Source organism: Biomphalaria glabrata, chromosome 14 (assembly GCF_947242115.1).
Source record: "Biomphalaria glabrata chromosome 14, xgBioGlab47.1, whole genome shotgun sequence".
Classification (NCBI taxonomy): domain Eukaryota; kingdom Metazoa; phylum Mollusca; class Gastropoda; family Planorbidae; genus Biomphalaria; species Biomphalaria glabrata.
In genome coordinates this window covers 20,490,838-20,510,024 of record NC_074724.1, presented here as the reverse complement: position 1 = coordinate 20,510,024, position 19,187 = coordinate 20,490,838, and the positions used below count along the sequence as shown (strand labels likewise).

The following is a 19,187-nucleotide window of genomic DNA, read 5'->3' as shown; positions in this document are numbered from 1 at the left end:
CAACACAAAATACAGAAATTTTACAAAGAGAATTAGATGAATTACAGAATTGGGAATCAAATTGGAGCATGTCTTTCCACCCAGAAAAAAATGTCAGTTATTAAGAGTAACAAAAAAGCTAAAACAAATTAATTCCACTTATCTTATTCATGGTAAACCAGTAACACAAACTAAAAACGCAAAATACCTAGGTGTAATAATAAATGAAAAACTTCATGGAATCCCATATTGATGAAACTATCAAAAAATCAAACAAAGCATTAGGATTTATTAAAAGAAATTTCTATAAATCAAATAAGAACATAAAACTAAAATGTTATTTAACCTTGGTTAGGCCAATAATAGAATATGCATCCTCTGTTTGGGACCCCTCAACTCAAGAATACATTAAGAAACTGGAACAGACTCAAAATAGAGCAGTGAGATTCATAACAAACGAATATTCACTTTTGACTAGAGTAACACCTTTAGTTAAATCACTAAATTTAGAAAGTCTTCAGGACATAAGACGCAAAAGTAAAGTAGCAATTATACATAAAACACTGAACCATAATCTTCAAATACAAAAACAAAATTTAATTAAATACTCAGAAAGACACAAAGATAAAGGCACATTCCTCATCCCATATGCTAGGACTAATTTGTACAAATACTCCTTCTTCCCTAGTGCTATTAGAGCATGGAATGGGTTGCCTGAGCTAGCCAGGAAAACCAGTGACTTGGCTGAATTTAAGTCATTGGTTAATATGCATGACTGAATGCATGACGCGTAGGACGTAATCATCTTCTTTTTTTTAAGTAACGTCTGTATTATATAAGATAAGATAAGAGGTTGCAAAGGGAAAAGATCGTCTCTCGAGAAAAATGTAAAATGCCACAGAGGTTCCTTTTACCACATTATAGCGAAGAGGCAGTTTTGACAGATTCGAAGCCTGAACACATCAAAGCACAAAAAACGGCAAGCTTTCTATTATTTTCGGCAATTCGGCAATAATAATAAAACTAAAACTAACCAATTGTGTTATATATGGAATTCAAAAGCTGAAACGTCTATGGTGAAGGGTCGATCAATGGGAGGATGCTAAGAAATGAAAATGTTTTAAGGATTGTCTTTGTAATAATTTGTAAAAAAAAATAATAATAGAGAAACAGAGAGAATGAAGGCCGTTTCATTTCATTGCGACAGATGAGTTGATTCACGGGCTTAAAAAGTATGTTGTGGGATCGTTGATATGACTCGTTTTCATTTTTTTATTATTTAAAAAAAGGAGGGGATGTTCCAGGCAGAAGAAACAATATATTATAATCAACGGGTTAGGATTAGAATTGAAAACTGATTAGAATTGAAAACTGCCTAAGTGTTTTAAACAATCTAAATACGTTTAAAGAATTGCAAACTGCTTACCTGGTACAGACGTATTATATGGGGGTGTCTCAGTAGTTTCATTATTTCTATTTCTCTGTAAATTTTCCCGAGATTATCTTCGTCAAGTTGGCTCTTATCCACAATTTTAATGGCGACCTGGTAGACAAAAATGGAAGCTTACGACAAGGCTATTCATATACAATTTATGGAACAGATGATGAAATGAATCTAGAATAAGTGTACGCAAATAAAGGACCGAGGGCCACATGCAGCCCCCCGGAGTGTTTTATGCGGCCCGCGGACACCTACAGAAATCAGTTTGTGTCTATGGTATATACACATATAAAAATGCGAATATATTAAACTATTCAATCACTCGTATATAAATAATTGAAACTGTCTCAGTCTAAAAAGTTTCAATACAGTCCGTCATCATCAAACTCCATTTGAGCTTTTTCACATAGTCTATTGGCATGATGCATAAAAGACTGCATCTGGATACGTCTTCTGCATTTCCAACCAAGCTGAGGAAATCTTCTTGCAACACTTTTTGTATACGGGTTGCGCTCCTTCAGGATTTCCAAAGGACAATATCATCAGCATATAGCACATGGCATTTTAGCTGAGCCGGTAGGTCATTTATGAAAGCCGTGAAAAGGACGCATGACAGGACGGAGCCCTGGGGGAGACCGTGCTCGAGGGTCTTTTCCCCTGAGACTTCTCCGTACATCCTTGTTCTTCTTGTACGCTCTTGTCTCTAATGCAGTAATATATCCGTCCCCGCACCCCCACGACTCGTATCTTATGAAGCAAACCAGGCAGCCATACTTTATCATATGCCTGTTTTAAGTCAATGAAGACTGCGTATGTGCTTTCGGTCCTTTGGAATCCATCTACTATGCTCTGCACAAAGATGTTGACTTGGTCTATAGCCGACATTCCAGCCCTGAAACCAGCCGCCTGTTCTGGAGTCATATGACGGGCACTCTCAAGGTACCAAACCAGACTCTCATTTACCATTTTTTCAGCCATCTTTCCCATACCGGGTACAAGATGTGAGTGAGATGGGCTTGTAGCTCTCAGCAGTGTAAGGATCTTTTTCCCTTTTTTGGTATAGGAATAATGGTGGCACGTTTCCAGGCCCTGGACAGATGACCATCTGCCCAGGCTCTATTTATAAATGCCAAGAGCACGGCCCTTCCTTTCCCCCCTACATGCTTGAGCATTTCGGGGTAATACCATCCGGCCCGGGAGCCTTTTTGAGCTGGCATTTCCTTATGGCAGCATAATATAGCTCGCCTATTGAGAAGGAGGAATCCATCGTTCCCTCAGCACTTTCGGTCTGTGGTTCCTTTCGGTCATTTTTTTTCCATCAGCTTTGCGAGCTTTATCAATGGCTTGGCAGTTGATCTTAGCAAAATATCTTGAACAAGGTGGCAATTTTCTTCTTTGATGAAAGGGTTACCCTACTGGGTGAAGATACTGGGGTTGCTGTTTTCGTACGCCCAGCATTTTCGAGATTTCTCAGAAGACTCCAGGCCTTAGCCTTAGAGCTATCCTTTAGGTCTAACTTTGCACAGGTGTTAGTCCTACGTTTTCCCTGTTAACAGACGTTTTGACTAGTAGACTGAATCTGCTATATTTCGGCCTGAGTGTTGAATTGTTTGGGTTCTTTTGGACTTTTTGGTGTGCCCTTTTCCGGCCCGTAACAAGTTTGTTGATTTCAGCTGTCCAAAAGTTCTTGCTTTTTTTTACAAGGATAAGTTCGAGGAATAAACGTTTTAGCCATTCCCAGGACCGCTGTTATTTGACGGTATACAAAGTCGACAGAGCTAGACTCTATATGGATTTTTTCAAGGGCATTGTCGACAGCTGTCTCATATCCTTCCCAATTAGCTTTAATATAGCACCACTTTCGTAGCTCTTTGGTGGTCTTGGTTTTGATTTTAGAAAGTAATATTGGAAGATGGTCACTACCAATATCGCCTAGTACTTGTTAAGTTATGACAGATTCCAAATTAGCAGACTAAAGAAAGATCTGGTCGTGATAAAGAACCATTGCTAGCATGCAGAAGAGTAGGAGGAGAGTGTTTGTTTTGCAAAAGAAAAGGGTTAGTAGAATTGCACAGGTCAGAGGCCAGTATTTATTCAGTGCTATAAAGAACTGTGTTGAGTGTTTGGTAAGTTTGGAACAAGATGGCAAGTGTAACAACTGATGGAGCTCGATCTTTGACAGAGAAAAGCGTTTTGTTTGTTGTTTTTTTCTAAATAAAGAATATTCCAACTAAAAACTCTAAACAGGAAAGTTTGCAAAGTTGCATAAAATATCAATTTATTATTGACCCACAAATTTTAGTAATCAAACTGATGTGAACTAGGGGTCTTCTGAAAAGTACGTGAAGATTTAAAGACAAACTATTCTGATGTATCCCCAGACAAGGAAATGAGTAGAATTTAAAAGCTGAAGGAAAAAAATGTTATGTTCCTTGAAAGACATTGACTGTGATTTTGTTACTAATAGTTCTAATGAACAGTGGATTTCATGTTTTGTCATGGTCATTAATGCAATGGGTTGTTAGCATGTGAAACGTAAGTGCATGTTAAATCTTTTTCAAACAGCTTTCTCATTTCACCAGGCAAGCAACAGAAAAAAGGTTTTGTCATTTTCTTTTGCTAAAAGGTGAAACTATTTCTAGTAAAATTTATTTGGATTCCTTTATTGTGAAATTATAAATGCAAATTTTAAGACGTCAAGAACAAAGTTTTCAATACCATCAGCTCACCATTTATAGCAGAAGTTTATTCAGCTCCAGAGGACATAAGTTATGCAAGCAGTTTTTTCATAAAAATATAGCATTTTTACAACTACTCACTATTAATAGTAACAAACACGGGAGGCTTTTTAGTAAGGTAGATACAATTTTTTTTAACTCTTATGCAAATGGTTTTAGATTTTTTGTCAAAAATATTTTTTCTACAACTGTATTGCTAAGTTATGTAAGTTCTGTCATACTAACTATTACATTTACAAAAAAAATGATTACTTTTTTTTAAAGAGAAATCTATTCAATTTACTTCAGTAGTCTAGAAGTTCCTTTTACCAATAAGCTATAGACTGCCAAAAGTCACAAATAAACTATACAGTACCAATTTTTCAATTTCGGGTTTGTTTTGTTTGGTCTTTGAAACATTTTTGACCAAAACCAATTTATGTTACTTGAACTTTCTGATAAGAGCAAATGCAGACTAAAATAATGAGCAATATATATGAGGATTAACCTCCCCCTTTATAACAAATCGTAACAAATTTGTATGCCCCCCCCCCTATCTTCTAAGTCCTTGCGTAATATCAGAATATTCTCTATTAGATTTAGTTTCAAACATAAAGCACATTAGCACTAGCAGGGATGAGCAAGATGCTGTACGTGCACAACCCTGGATTCTGATTTGCCAAATTGAAACCAATTATTTGCACGTTCAAATCAATTAACTTCTATGTAAAAGCTTAACAAGCAATGCTTCAACTAAAGTACAGTTCTAAGAATACGTTATCATTGTAATAGGCTAGCCTAGGCTAATCAGAAATTGATGGACATTCATATACAAGCATCCCCCTAGATTCCTAGTTTTAGCCAGTTTTAGCACCTAGACTGGTCGTCAGAGGCTTCTAGAGACGCATGTCATTAGAAGCATTTTATAGACCTAGAATGTGATTTTGCGTGCCATGAAGGAAAAATCCTTACCAGTTATCTTTCAATATGAATTTTTTTATGAACAAGAGTGAAGAGTAGTCATCTTGGTAAATGTATTTTATGTCTTGCGAAGTTGGTCGGTCAGTGTAAGCGTTGAATAAAATTACAGCTTCAACACAGCCATCAGTTGACAATGGAAGAGGATATAAGAAAGTTCTTCACCTACCCTGCTCCGAGTTAAATTGGTGATTTGGATAAACGGGGCACTTGCAGCAGCGCGAAACACAAAAAAATGCATTTGCTGGGTCTATTAGTACTGCAGTCACTAAGCGTTTCACAAGCTTATATAGCTCTTCGTTCGCATGAGTAAGTTGGGTCTACTGCAGATAAGCCTACTTCTTCTCTTAGCCTTTTGTTTGCTTTGTGCTCTTTCATGCTGGCCGCTCTCATTGCCTCATGTCTTGAGACTACGAACCCTTGATGTTGATACTGATCATATTTGACAACTGCAGGATTTCAAAATCTGGTATGCGGTCGAACAGTTCAAATGATGATTTTTTTTTAATACAAAGCGTAGGTGGAATGAGTTAGGTTTTTTTGATGTGGCAGGAATATACGGTCCGGACTCTGATGACTCTTAGACTTTCAGTTGTGTGGAAATGCTGAGTCCTCCCCTTTGACACACGTTTCACAGACTTGTTATCAATGACCCAAAACACGTTTCGGATATACGTAATGTTGTGGTGTTATCAAGAATATTGTCAATTTCTTCATTTGGCAGTCCCAATAAATGAGCGTTGAGCGTTGGTACTAAATTTACCTCTTGTGTGCGACACCATGGACTAAAAAATACAAATCCATTCGCACTTTCAGTCACAACTTTAAGAAGATCTTGGAATAACGGCTGCTGATGAAACTAGACAAACTACACAATGCCTGCTCCTCATGTACGTTTCTGATTTGTCTTTTCATTGATAAATATTCATCCGTTCTTGAACCAGTTGCTCGGATGTTACAGTCTATCCAACTTAACAACGTAGCCTCTTGACAGCAAATCTCACTGACATAATTAAAATCACCGTGACCATACGGAGAAACACTTCAGGGATAACATCCTGAATAAAGCGAAACTGCTAGGAGACAAACTTGGTATTGAGTTGGTGCTGCTGAGGATATGTAGTCTACAGACACACACCAATACTAGGATTTTGAGAGTTGCATGTGTTACAGAACAAGGCATTACATTCTGTAACTTGATGCGTTTTTTTTTTTTTCATTAATGTCTAACTTTACCAGCCACCGTGTGTAGCATTGAACGATCTTTCAGTCCACTATGACAAATCAAAACCTGGTTGCGGACAACAATAACTGATGAAAGACTCTCAGCACTGTGCACGATAAGCGTTCATCGCCAGCTTGTCCGTTGTGACGAGAAGCAATTCATCAGTAAAGTTTGACAGTTTTGACAATTTTGTTTGATCAACCGTAGGGAGGCACGAGCCGTACATATAAATAATGTGTACAGTAATTTATTTTTCTTTTTTTTTTTATTTCATGAAACAAGCATTACAGTGTACTTAATATCGCAAAAAAAGGGGGGGGGGGCACCAGCTTTTTTCTTTAACATTTTCAGTAACAAGAAAGTTGAAGCTACGACTATGAGCCATAAGTTGCACCTTACACACCCGGCAAAAATCCTGCAGGCACCCCTGATAATGCATACATGTTTGCATTTTAACAAACAAAATTGAGCATATTGTATTTAAACAAAAAAGATATTGTATTGGGCAGGTGATGAGCACAATGACTAGATGATGACATGTGAAGCAAGATACTGTTAAGTAGGTCAAGTGGAGACAACAACTTTAAACTAAGAGTAGGTCAAGTCATTATTTATGACATTTTAAGTTTAACCTAGGCTGTGCAGACAAGAGTATCAAAGGTACCATGAGCAAATATATGTATTAACCACAGATAGGTCTTAAGACATAATTACTAGTTTGATAATAGTGCAGTGGCAGAAGTGTAGAGAAAACACTTAGCACACAGCCAAAGTGTACATCAGAAAAGTAAAAAAATATATAAACAAAACATTATGTGTGGAAACACAGCTCAAAATCAGCCCCCGAATTGACTCGGCTCAAGTACGTTAAAAGGCAGGTTTCAATATTTTCAGAAAGAATAACAACACTAAGAACTACAACCCTGTCTCCGTCGATACTAAAAGAAAGTGTCGAAAGTGTTGCTTATACTGTTGTATTGTTAGTTCAACCAACAACTTGATACCACAGGATATTGAGATTTATTAATGTTATTTTTATTACATTCTTAATATTCATATGTATTCAATGAACTGATAGTTATGAAGATATAGTCAATTATGAATCTGGCCTAACTTGAATGATTATCTAATTGATTTGTTTTGTAAAGAGCCAATCTCTCATTCAAAGCCTCAATAAAGAAACTGTTCTCTTTAGTTTTGTATTATAGTTCGATACTTATGTACACTGCATTTCACGTCTATAAAATGAAACACTACTTACAAACTGATGTTTTAAAATATACTGACTTATATGCATACTAAATAGATTTTATTCCCTTTTATGAAAATGTAAACATTTTGTTTTAAATAAAAGAAGCTGGTGTTACAGGCGGAGTTTATTTCGCAGTACAAATTTTTTTTAAATATTTTTTTAAACTTAAACCGGTTGCATAAATGTGTTAGAAAATATACTAAATAGTCTCCCGTATTTTTTACTATTATCGTGAATAGTTGTAAAAATGATGTATTTTTATGAACAAAACGGCTTGCATAGTTGATTTTAAAAATTAAATTCTTTACTATCAGAAAAAAGTATACGTTGCATCATAACTTAGATTCAAGCCTTACCAAGTGGTCAGTTGTTGTCCGCCCCTGCCAGACTCAGCACTGGTAGTCAGAGATATATATATATTTCTCTCAAGGAACCAGATTTTAAAAATTAGATTAGTTCACTTTCAGAAAAGAAAAACGTATACGTTGCATAGAACTTTGAAAGTTCTAAGATATCATGATTTTCCACATCTTTTCTAGTTTATGACATCTAATTGGACAGACAGACCGTACAAAACTAATAGCCCCCTTTCGGGGGGTCGCTAAAAAAAAAACTATAAGAAATATCCTGATGCAATGGTTAAATAATTAATGAAAAGAAAGAAAGAAAGAATAACATAAATTTTTGGGTATGGGCCAATAACTTTTAAGGGGACCACTATTCCATAGAGAGTCATCATTTAAAATTATACATAACATAAATCTTAGAAAATGTATATGACCTGGTACCACAAGAATATTTATGCAATAATTATATTACTATATTAATTATTTTATTATTATTTGTATAATTTTATTACTTGTTCACTACTCTTGGACTCTAAATTTTAAATAATGATTGCTTTAACAAAAATATATAAACAATATTATTTTGCTACCTAAACTGTAAATTTATAGCTTCTCTTTGTCATAAATAAACAGGACTTTCAGCCACAAATATACATTGAGGAAAAAGATAACCATACGCAGCATATGAATATTTCAAAGAAATTGTTAATGAACACACCAGGACCATGTTTAAAAAAAAAAAGCAAAAATAATGACTTAGCTAATATTTTTATTTTAATAAAGTATTATATTTCAAATTGGTAATTAAAAAATGTGAAAATGGATGGTTGGCTAAATTTCTCAAGTTGAAAGATATGTTTTAATCATTTGAAACAACCTTAAAATTATAAAAATAATTTGCATTCAAGATAGCAAGATATGAGCAAGGAAAAAAAATGTCTGATGTTTAAATATCTATAATAATTTACTTCTCTAATTTGATTATATTAAATATGAGAGCTTTAATCAATATTATCCTTGCCAATAGTTCCCCAAGGTTGTCATTACTTAAAACTGACAGTAGATGGAGCAAAGGTGCCTAAGAGCCAGATAGCTGAACAGGCAAGACTGGCTTGATAACCTTGGTAGGCCACTGACCTATGCTGCATTGCAGCTAATCCTATGGGAAAGAGTCAACCATAAGAAAAAATCAGGAGATGGTGTCCATTAGGCAGCTTACAACACATAGAGCTACACTTTGACAGACTCTACCATGCTGTTGATTCCAAACTTTGTTTGGGCGACAACCTTCAGACCATAGCTAATGCCCAGGCTCTCATCTCATTCAAAGCCTTGTTCTACATCAGTGATGCCCAACCTTATATGGCCAGCGGGCCATTTTAATTTCTAACACTCGTGTCGCGGGCCACATTAACAAAAAGATACCAAAAAAAATGAAATAGAGAATAAACCATTTTAAATAGTTATATTACAATTTCGTGGCTCCAATAGCCCTACTTACACCATAATTCTATTACGTAACAAGGGTTTCAGGTGTCTTATAACTGAACAAGTTTTCTACTAAAACAAGTGTTTGTGAACAATGTGATTTTATTGTAATCATACCATCAATTGTTTTCGCAAATGTGCAAGACTTAAGTAGACAACCTGACAAAAAAATGTACTGTCACTATTGTTCAAAATTTATCAAGCTGGAAATCTGGATTTGTAAGTCAATCAGTTCCAGCGGCATTAGTCATTTTTTCGAAATCTGCTGCTCTGTCATTTCGTTTTCAATGGAGATTTTCACCAACATTGTCTATTTGACTCGTTTTGCTATTGTCATGCCTGAAACGCTGACAGCTTCATTTTTTTTTTCAGGCCGATTTAATTCCATCATTGCTAGCAAGCACCTTTTTATGCTTCATTTCTCTTGTTAATGTGAGCTACTCTGTAGCCTTCATTACAGTCGACTCCTTCTCTTGACTTCTTAGTTAATATTTTCGTCAATCGCTTAACTCTAGACGTAACTTTACGATCTTTTCTTGGCGACTCAACCATTAATGCCAAAATATTTTTGTAATGGTTTGTTTTACAATGCCTTTTATGCTATGTTACTTAAAAACAGTCAAATTTTACAAATCAAACATGTTGGCTATTTTGTTCCACCAACAAAAAAAATATCAGTCAACTTTTCCTAGAAGTTTCAACATCCAATTTTCGTTTATTCAGCTCTCCCATTTCATTAACGTGCAAATGTGACACGACGCGGCACCAATCATGTTGATGTCAAACGTACACGAAACAAATTGATGCAGAAAAGATGTGCTGCGTTACACACATGAGATGTCAAGAACACGGCTAGCTCTAGACAGCGCGGTATTGTCAATTCTTGTTGCCGAAAAAAAAAAACACCTTGTGTTCTTACAGAAAAGAAAATTAACATGAATATTACAAGAAAATAGATTAGAATGAAATCCATCAAAGAAAAAGCTAGAGTCCTATCATAGAAAAAATAAAATGTTCAACCTTTTTTTTCCCCTACATTTTGTGCCGATGTTTTGGCGGGCCGGTCAAAACCACGTCATCTGGCCCGCGGGCCGTAGTTTGGGCATCACTGTTCTACATGATGAACCACAGTCATTCCATGACTGATGGTGGGCAATACATTGCAATGAATTTATATAACTTATTTTATTTGTGATAAAATCCTCATTTGTTGAGCTAGGTCAAATGTTTATTACATTCTTTTTTTCTTTCCTTACTAAATCTAGCTGCATACACCTAAACCTATTTTATTTCTTTTACGAGATTTTAAACTTCACTGTAAGGTTTTCTGTTAATACAATAAGTTAATAGAATTTTTTTTAATGAAGGTAACCACTTTTCAAAAGCTTTCAATTGAAGGGGAAAAAAAAGTATCTGACATAGACTTCTAACTTGATTCAGACCAACATGCTTTTTAAAGCCTACCCCTGACACACTACCCCAATCTCACAATTTTTTACTTTCTTTTTTTTTTATTACAATGATAATCCCTTTTTAACATTCTCCAATTGATCAGGCCCTCAGATACACTTTTCAGTTTTCATATAGCACAATTGGTTTCTTTAATGTTTTTTTTGTTGTTGTTTTAGCACCCTTTAATAATAAGGTAAGCAATGTATCATATATTAGACACTAAAAACATTGCTTTAGACCATTAGGCCTAGAGGGGAAAAAATTTTGTTTTCGAAGGCCCCAATTCCACTTTCTTGTTCCCCACACTACTTTTATATCTACATAGACATTGTGTCAACCAAAAAAAAAAAAGGAAATAATAATTTGCTTGTATTATTTGTAATTGTTTGTTTTTTTTACCCATTTGGAATTTAGAGAAAAGACAGTGAACCTATCAGTATTAGTATCTGTGGGTAGGTACTTTGATATCCTTAGCGTACTGAACCAGAAACCACTGTATTTCTGTAATAACCACCAAAATACAATGATAAAAATAAAGGAGGTGTTTGATATCATCTATACACATTCTCCTTTCAATCCTAAAGTCATATATGTAGGTCTTGCTAGGCCATGGTCGGCAACCTTTTGAGACGGAAGAGCCAAAAATTACAATTTACAAAATTTTTAAATTTTAAAGAGCCACAACGTTTATTTTTTCTTGCCAACAATACGTAGTACTCACATTACTACTTTTTTAATGAAAAAAAAAGAATCTTTTCATAAGACAAAATATTTATTTATTCATATATAGGCCTAAGTATTGTTTTCACGGCAAAAGTAGATAATATATATATATATATATATATATATATATATATATATATGGCATTATTAGATAATTGTTTTGTTTATGTTGGTAGCAAATACAGCAGTTAAACATTTATTTGCAACACTAACTTGTACTTCAATAACAAGCAATTAAGCAAACAATTCAATGGGAGCGATGGCTTTGGTTTTAGAAATTTTGTATACATTTGGCTCATAACTTGTTTTTTAGTTTCAAACACGACTCTTAATTTTCATTTGTTTGTTGACTTCTTACTTTTAATAATATCATGCAAGAGAACGCTTGCTCGGACGAATATGTAGATCTGAATATAGCACTAGAAATTTCACATCTTCACCTCAATGTTGCAAACTGGAAGATTATTCCTTGCGGCGAATCAACTCGTGGCATTTTTTTTAAAGATGTCCACTTGTTGCGTTACGTACATGCATTTCTGGACTTTCAACTCTTCCAACTTGCTTTTCAACTCTTTAAATTTTCAACTCCACAAAGTTTTACTTTCAATCAATGGCATTTCTAGAAATCCAGTATCAATTTCAAATGGATCAATGTGGATTTCGATACTATATGTGTTGATTTACTAGTAATGCTAGAATGATTTTGTTAGTTTGTAATTCTTTATAACTGTCATACAATACCATCAACAAATTCATCTTTGAATTATTATTTTTTTTTTGTAACTGTGCAGAAGTAATTCAAGTCAACAGTTGCACTGATATTATCACGATATTTCTTTAGACATTTAATAAAAAAGTAACTTACCGCTCTTCTGCAATAATTTTTTTTTTTCAAAAGAAGCCTAATCTTCTACCCTAACATCAGCTGGGTTTCCATTTCCTTGTGGTTTAACATTCAGTTCATTTAATTTCGCAACCTTTTGCTGTTCTCTAATTCTGGATGATAAATATCTTTTTTAATTTAGGAATGTATTTAATTCATTCAAGCACAAGCCAAAACGTTTCAACACCTTACCTTTGGAAAGCCATCACACTTTATTGTGAAGGAGATCGTAATACGGAGTTTCCATTTCGCTTAAGAATTCTTTAAACTGACGATGGTTAAGTGCTTTTGACAAGATGCTGTTAACAATCTTGATTACCAAACTTATGACCTCAACTATTTTGGCCTGAATTGTTTGGTCAAAAAGCGCTTCTTGGTATATTATTCAGTGAAACGTAAGAATTTCGCAATTTATTTTGCTTCGAAGAATCGTAGTTGCTCCCTTATTTTTTCCTGTCTGGCTCAATCAGTTGTTATTTAAACGATTTTAATGTCTTCAAGGTATTTATGCTCGGCATACACTCTATCATCCCCTCTAGTTTGTCTCCAGAGCGGTAGCAATCCAAATTCTTCTTTTGGAACTTGGGAAATTATACACGACAAAAGGGTCAACTTATCCGTGTCTTTTATGTTGCAAAACTCCTCTATAGCAAGTGACAAGACAGAAGAATATTGAATATCTTCCACCTGCAAATATGTTACATTTAAAGACATTTTAGCTATTCTATCTTGTACTGTTTTGGCTTTGATTTTTTTTCATGTTTTTTTTTTCGAAATCATGAAAATGTTTTCCAGATGCACGTATAAAGCAATCTTTGACATACCATATATATGTAAAAGGTTTGCCTTTTTGTGAAATTTCTAGTGGTAGGTACTGGTACACCAACGTTTGCCAGATCAGCATTACTTGTAGATTGCTTCTAACTTTGAGAAGATAATTCGCTTCTAACTCATTTACCTGAAACAATAAACTATACGTCACAGCCAAAAGCGAATTAAAGCGTACATAGAAGCATCAGACGATGGCGTCAATCAAAAGCTTCCGACGGACTGATTACAGTGACGACGCATGTAATAGGGGAGGGGTGTGGTGAAAAGCGAGTACAAGTGGCTGAAGATAGAATCAGTGCCTAATCCTCGTTAAACGATTCAGAACTTTTTTTTAAAAAAAAATTTCGATAAAATAAATAATATTTGCGTATGGAACCAAAGAGCCGCAGCTTCACACCCAAAGAGCCACATGTGGCTCGCGATCCGCAGGTTGCCGACCCCGGTGCTAGGCTAATGCATCATGGGGCAGTACAATAGCCTTAGTACCAGAAGCACCTCTATATATATATGTGAATGAGATAAAAAATAGTAGAAAAATGATATCTTGCATAGGAATACAAAACTAAGTGTGTTAAAAATTAGAAAAATGGATCGTGTACCATATGATAAAACCACATTATTTCTGTAAATAATGTAAAAAAAAAAAAAGAGATGTATTGATAAAAATACTGTGAGGTGTTTCATATGATACACAAAAGGGGGATGTTCGATAGGGCAGTTTTACTCTACATGATAGTATATATACCGATAATTATAGAGTCTAAACCTAGATATAGATTAACGATTATACTTATAGTAAGTTATAGACCTTAGGAGTCTATCAATGTAGGATGTGTAGTCGAAAGGCCAAGTAGGCTTGAACTTGGCTTGGCTACCTATGAAGGAGGCTCGAGGTTCGACACCCGACTTGAGCAGAGTTGCATTTACTGAGCGCCTAAAGGCAGCACAGAAAACCTTCTCCCAGATACCCCCTACTAGTCCACAAATGAGATTGGACAATATCGCTCTGAGAATGCTATAAGCACATCATAAAAGCTAAAATATAATGTGTGTCTTTATATGTAAAAGGAGAGGTATAGGGTCAAGAATAGTCTACATTAAAATCTAGATTGTAGAACTCTAGATCCATATCTAGATTATTAGATTAAGAATAAAGATCTACTTTCCAACTACCTATTTCGAATCTATAACTCTACGCTTGATCTAGATCTAGTATTAGTAAATTATTAGTCTTAGATCAAGATCTAGAATCTAAATTATCCCAGATCTATATTCTAGACTCACTAGTCACTAGATTAGAATATTAGATCTAGATCTAGAGTAAAGCTGCCACATCGAACAAGTTAAGCTGAATCGCAGCGATTTTTTGCATTTGAATTATTAAATCTTGTATTGGCTAGTCCTAGAAAAAAAAATGAAACCATAGATAAGCTGGTCATCCATTAGCCTAGAAAATTAGATATGTTGCACAGTTTCTTCTTAAGTAGTTAAAATAAAATCCGATGTCAAAGAGGGGTGAGGTAGGTATGACAAAATGTAAACTTCAGACAAATTTTTTTCCCTGACTACGATATCGAACACCTTGTAAACCATATCAGACAATATGCATTTAAAAAATGTTTTATTCATCTAATGGACCTCATTCATCAATCGTAAACAAACAATATTTAGCCACGTGACAATATTGATAAAACAATGAAAATTACGTGACAGCCTTTATGGATTGCATAATTTGTATAGAAGATATAGAGAACCACGTGGCAAAATGTTGTTTCTTTACGGTTGGTGAATGAGGTCCATTCTTTCATTTCAGGTATTTTTAATTGGCATACAAATGTCACAAGAGATAGTTCAAAATTTAGACAAAGTCAATTCTATAAACAGATTTAGCAATGGCAGGGGAGAGCATACTTAATATTTTATTTTTTGGGCCAAAGGGAAGTAAATCTGAAAAAAATAATTTTGTTAACTTGTACCAAAAAATTTGTTATTTGACAAAATAATGTTTAATAAACATGTATTTATCAATTGCTGTGTGTTTTGTTGTCTTTAAAATTCTAAAAATTTACTGATTATGTTTATTTTTGCTTTGAACATTAAATTAAAGAACACTCAAAAAAACAAATTGTTCGATATTGTAGCATTTTCTAAAATGGTAGACCTCACCGCGAACACTTCCATAACTCTGAATAGGTTTAATGGATAGCAAGGGAAGTGTAATATACTTGTTCTCCATTCAATCCTAAATCCAAATATTTAGGTCTTGCTTGGCAATGCACCATAAGGCTATACAGTAGCCTTTGTTCCGAAGCACCCCATTCATGTGTATGAAGTCAAAATAACACACTTTCATACCAGTGTACTTTATCGCCTACTAGAAAAATGATTTTGCACAGGTATGCATAAATGATGTATACATAATTGATAAGTAACACATCGTTAAAAAAATAGAAAAATGGATACCACAGTATTTCTATACCAACGATAAAAAAAAACGATGCATTAATAAAAATAAGGTGAGACATCCGATATGGTACACAAAAGGAGGTGTTCGATATGGCAGGTTTACTCTAGATATGCTTATAGATCCTATGATAGATTTAGATATATACGTATATACTAACTTATAGCCAGATCTAGATCTATTAATCTAGAATCAGTACAGTAGATCTATTCTAGATATATATATATAGAATATAGATCTAGATTATTTCTAGATCTATAGACTAGATCTATTAGAATATTAGATCTATTTATATTGCTGTAATCCTGCTTTGCTCAAGTGCTTGTGGTGCATGATTGAACCAGAACAGAAATGCAATAGGACAGAAGAAAGAACAGTGTATCAAGTGATTGTGGAGAGTCTGAATTGTTGGAAACTAGGGAGCAGTCTTTTGTGCTTCCTGAAGACTGTGGTGGGGACATGGGAAAGGCTGTCATTGGTCTGTATTCAGGTTGCTGATGATAGGACTGGTATAATTAATAACAAGTTAAACAAGACTCTTTTGGAATGCAAAAGGCTGTTATAGTGTTATGTGTTTGTTCTGGTAAATTAACACACTTATTTACTGTAGAACCTAGTTGAGTTGCCTGCCTTAGATTTACAACAATATTATAATCTAGATCTAGATAAATAATATCTTTCTAGTTTTAGCTCTAGATCTATATTATATACTATATAGACTGAGTATTAGATCTAAGTCTAGATCAAGAATAATCTAGATCTTAAATCTAGATTTAGTCAAAAATCTAGAATTCTAGATCTGGAGAATCTAGAGTCCAGAGTCTCCAGTCACAGAAGAGTCAGAGTCTAGATTACTCCAGATCTATCTAGTGATTCTAGTCAGTCTAACTAGAATCTAGATCTAGAATGTAACAGTCTAGACAGTCTAGATTCTAGATCTAGAGATGATATAGATCTCTGCTAGAGATTCTATGTGTAGAAAGTAAATCTAACTATTATCTAGGCTATAATAGATATTAATATATTATATATATATTCTACATTATTAAGTAGAGTTTAGTTAAACGTTTAGTAGTCTATGACTAGGTCTAGATCTATAGATCATCTAGTAAATCTAGTAGATCTAGAATCTAGACTTGTCACTAGGCACTAGGCTAAATTGTGACTAGATCTAGAATCTAGATTACTCTCTAGAGATTACTCTAATCTAGAATCTAGATTCTAGAATTAGAATGTCCGTCTCCAGAACTAGAATCTAGAGTCAGACTAGGTCACTAGAGTCTAGTCCACTCTAGATCTAGATATATAGATCTAATTCTAATATTCTATCTAGACTTAGACTCTAGAATCTATATTGAACTTTATCTACTAGATCTAGTAACTAGTTAGTACTATCTATCTAGATTTAGAATCTAGATCTAGTATAGTATAGAGTTATAGAGTTTTATAGAGTATTAGAGTCTATAGTCTATAGTCTATATAGAGTCTAGTAGATCTAGATTCTATATAAAGTATTAGGCTTAGCCTTAGGTCTAGATCTATATTCTATAAAGATATCTATTCTAGATCTAGATTGCTAGATCTAGACTTAATAATATTACTGATTAGCCTTAGCCTTAAGTTTAAGTTACTTGCCTTAGGCCTTAGGGCGCCTTAGGCTAGGCTTAGTGAAGTTAGATTTATTTTAAGTTAGATCTAGTGCCTCTTAACTGTTACTAATCTAGTCTTAGTCTAAGACTACTTACTAGATATCTACTTAGACTTAGGTCTGGATGTCTGCTCTGGGTATCAATCACTCAATCTCATTAATGACTAATGATTAACTTAAGGCTTAAGCCCTTAGCCTTACTCTTAAAGTCTTAAGTTTAAGACTAAGATTAAGAATTACTAAGTTTAAGGGTTAAGGTGTAAGTTGTAAGACTAAGACTACTAAGAGACTTTATTATTAAACATTGAACATAGATTCTAGATTCTACATCTACAAAGAAACAAACCTTTGTTTTGGTGGCAATATGGGTTGCTAATTTCACCACAGCAAAATTTCCTTTACCGATAGTTCGTTCCATTTCATAATATCCTACTCTAACCGGTCCTATTCCTGCCTTCTCTTTACCACCAGCCCTGTCGGCCGCCATTTTACTTTAACCCCTCTAGAGCTACACATGTAAAGCCTCGATTTCATATGAGTTGGGGAGGGGGAGGGTAGTAGGTCATGTTTTGGAATCCACTGGGTCGGATCTAGGTCAAATTCATGACGTAAATGCTCGCCTGGCATTTTTTTTCCTTCGCCCGATTCTGATAGTTCATTTCCTTTCTATTCCTATTTGGTAAACTTGTTTAGTTTTATTTTTTCTGTTACAGAAAATCTGCCATTTTCATATAGATCTAGATCCTAGTAGCTAGATGTATATTTCTATTTGCATAACCAAAATCCAAATAGATCTAGAATCAATCTAGATCAGGGGTTCTCAACCTGTGGATCGCGATCCCTTTGGGGGTCGAATGACCATTTGCCAGGGGTCGCCTAAGACCATCGGAAATTTTGGCTTTTTGTTCATTTTAAATTGAAAAATTATTTTCTTGGGGGGGGTCATTTCTACCGTGTTGTAACAAACACATTTGTACCATAGATGGTATACAATTACAATCTAATGTAGTAAGTAAAGGGATATAACTCAGATTAGCATCACATGTAGTAACTCATTTAACGATTGTGAAGTGTCAATTAAATGGGGGGGGGGGAGACTACTTTGTTTCTATCGCTTTGCTGAACTCCACGGAGGAATCAAACATTATTTCAATGATTCAATGATGGCTCTCGTAGAAAAGAATGTTAGAAAAGAAGATATAAAGACGATCTTTTTGCGGCCTGGTTTTATGAAGTCAGAGCAAACTGAGACGTCTAAGCTTTGGCGATAAGCACATCCAGTAGTTTAGTTTTAAAGCTCACGGAGTCAAAAAAAAATCTAAACTCATAATCAACAGCAGCCGTTATTACTTCTTATTTGGTGTTGGTGGCTCTCAGAATTGACAGATCTATCAAATCTCACACCATTGCCGATGAGTTAAAAATTGCCAGCGGTCAAAGACATTGTTCAAGTTATGAATGGAGTCGAATTCGTCACTAAATTTAGGGCGATTTTTCTTATCTAATGACACTTTTCCCATTGAGAATAGTTCTGCTGAAATCATCAATCAGGTAATTCAGGAAATGATATCTTCTCCGCTTCCAATATTTAGCATCCAGCTTGATGAATTCACAGACGTTGCAACTTGTTCACAATGACTGGTTTACGTAATTTTAAAGACGAGTTTCTATTTTACAAACGTCTTGAAACAACCAGCACGTTTTTATATTTAATAAAGTATAAGATCTCTTGGAAAAAAAACTGTGGTGTCTGCACAGA

The 19,187-nt window shown here is 34.6% G+C and overlaps 1 protein-coding gene across 1 annotated transcript in view; it reads right to left on the bottom strand.

Moving 5' to 3' along the window:
• Positions 1–17,940, bottom strand: part of LOC106052590 (uncharacterized) — a 67,267-nt gene extending 49,327 nt beyond the window's left edge. The window contains exons 1-2 of the mRNA XM_056010751.1: positions 17,775–17,940; positions 1,406–1,522 (exon numbers count right to left, since the gene is read on the bottom strand). Of these exons, the coding sequence (XP_055866726.1) occupies positions 1,406–1,522; positions 17,775–17,915 (258 nt within the window). The 5' untranslated portion in view covers positions 17,916–17,940. The remainder of the gene's footprint in view (positions 1–1,405; positions 1,523–17,774) is intronic.
• Positions 17,941–19,187: the final 1,247 nt, after the last annotated feature.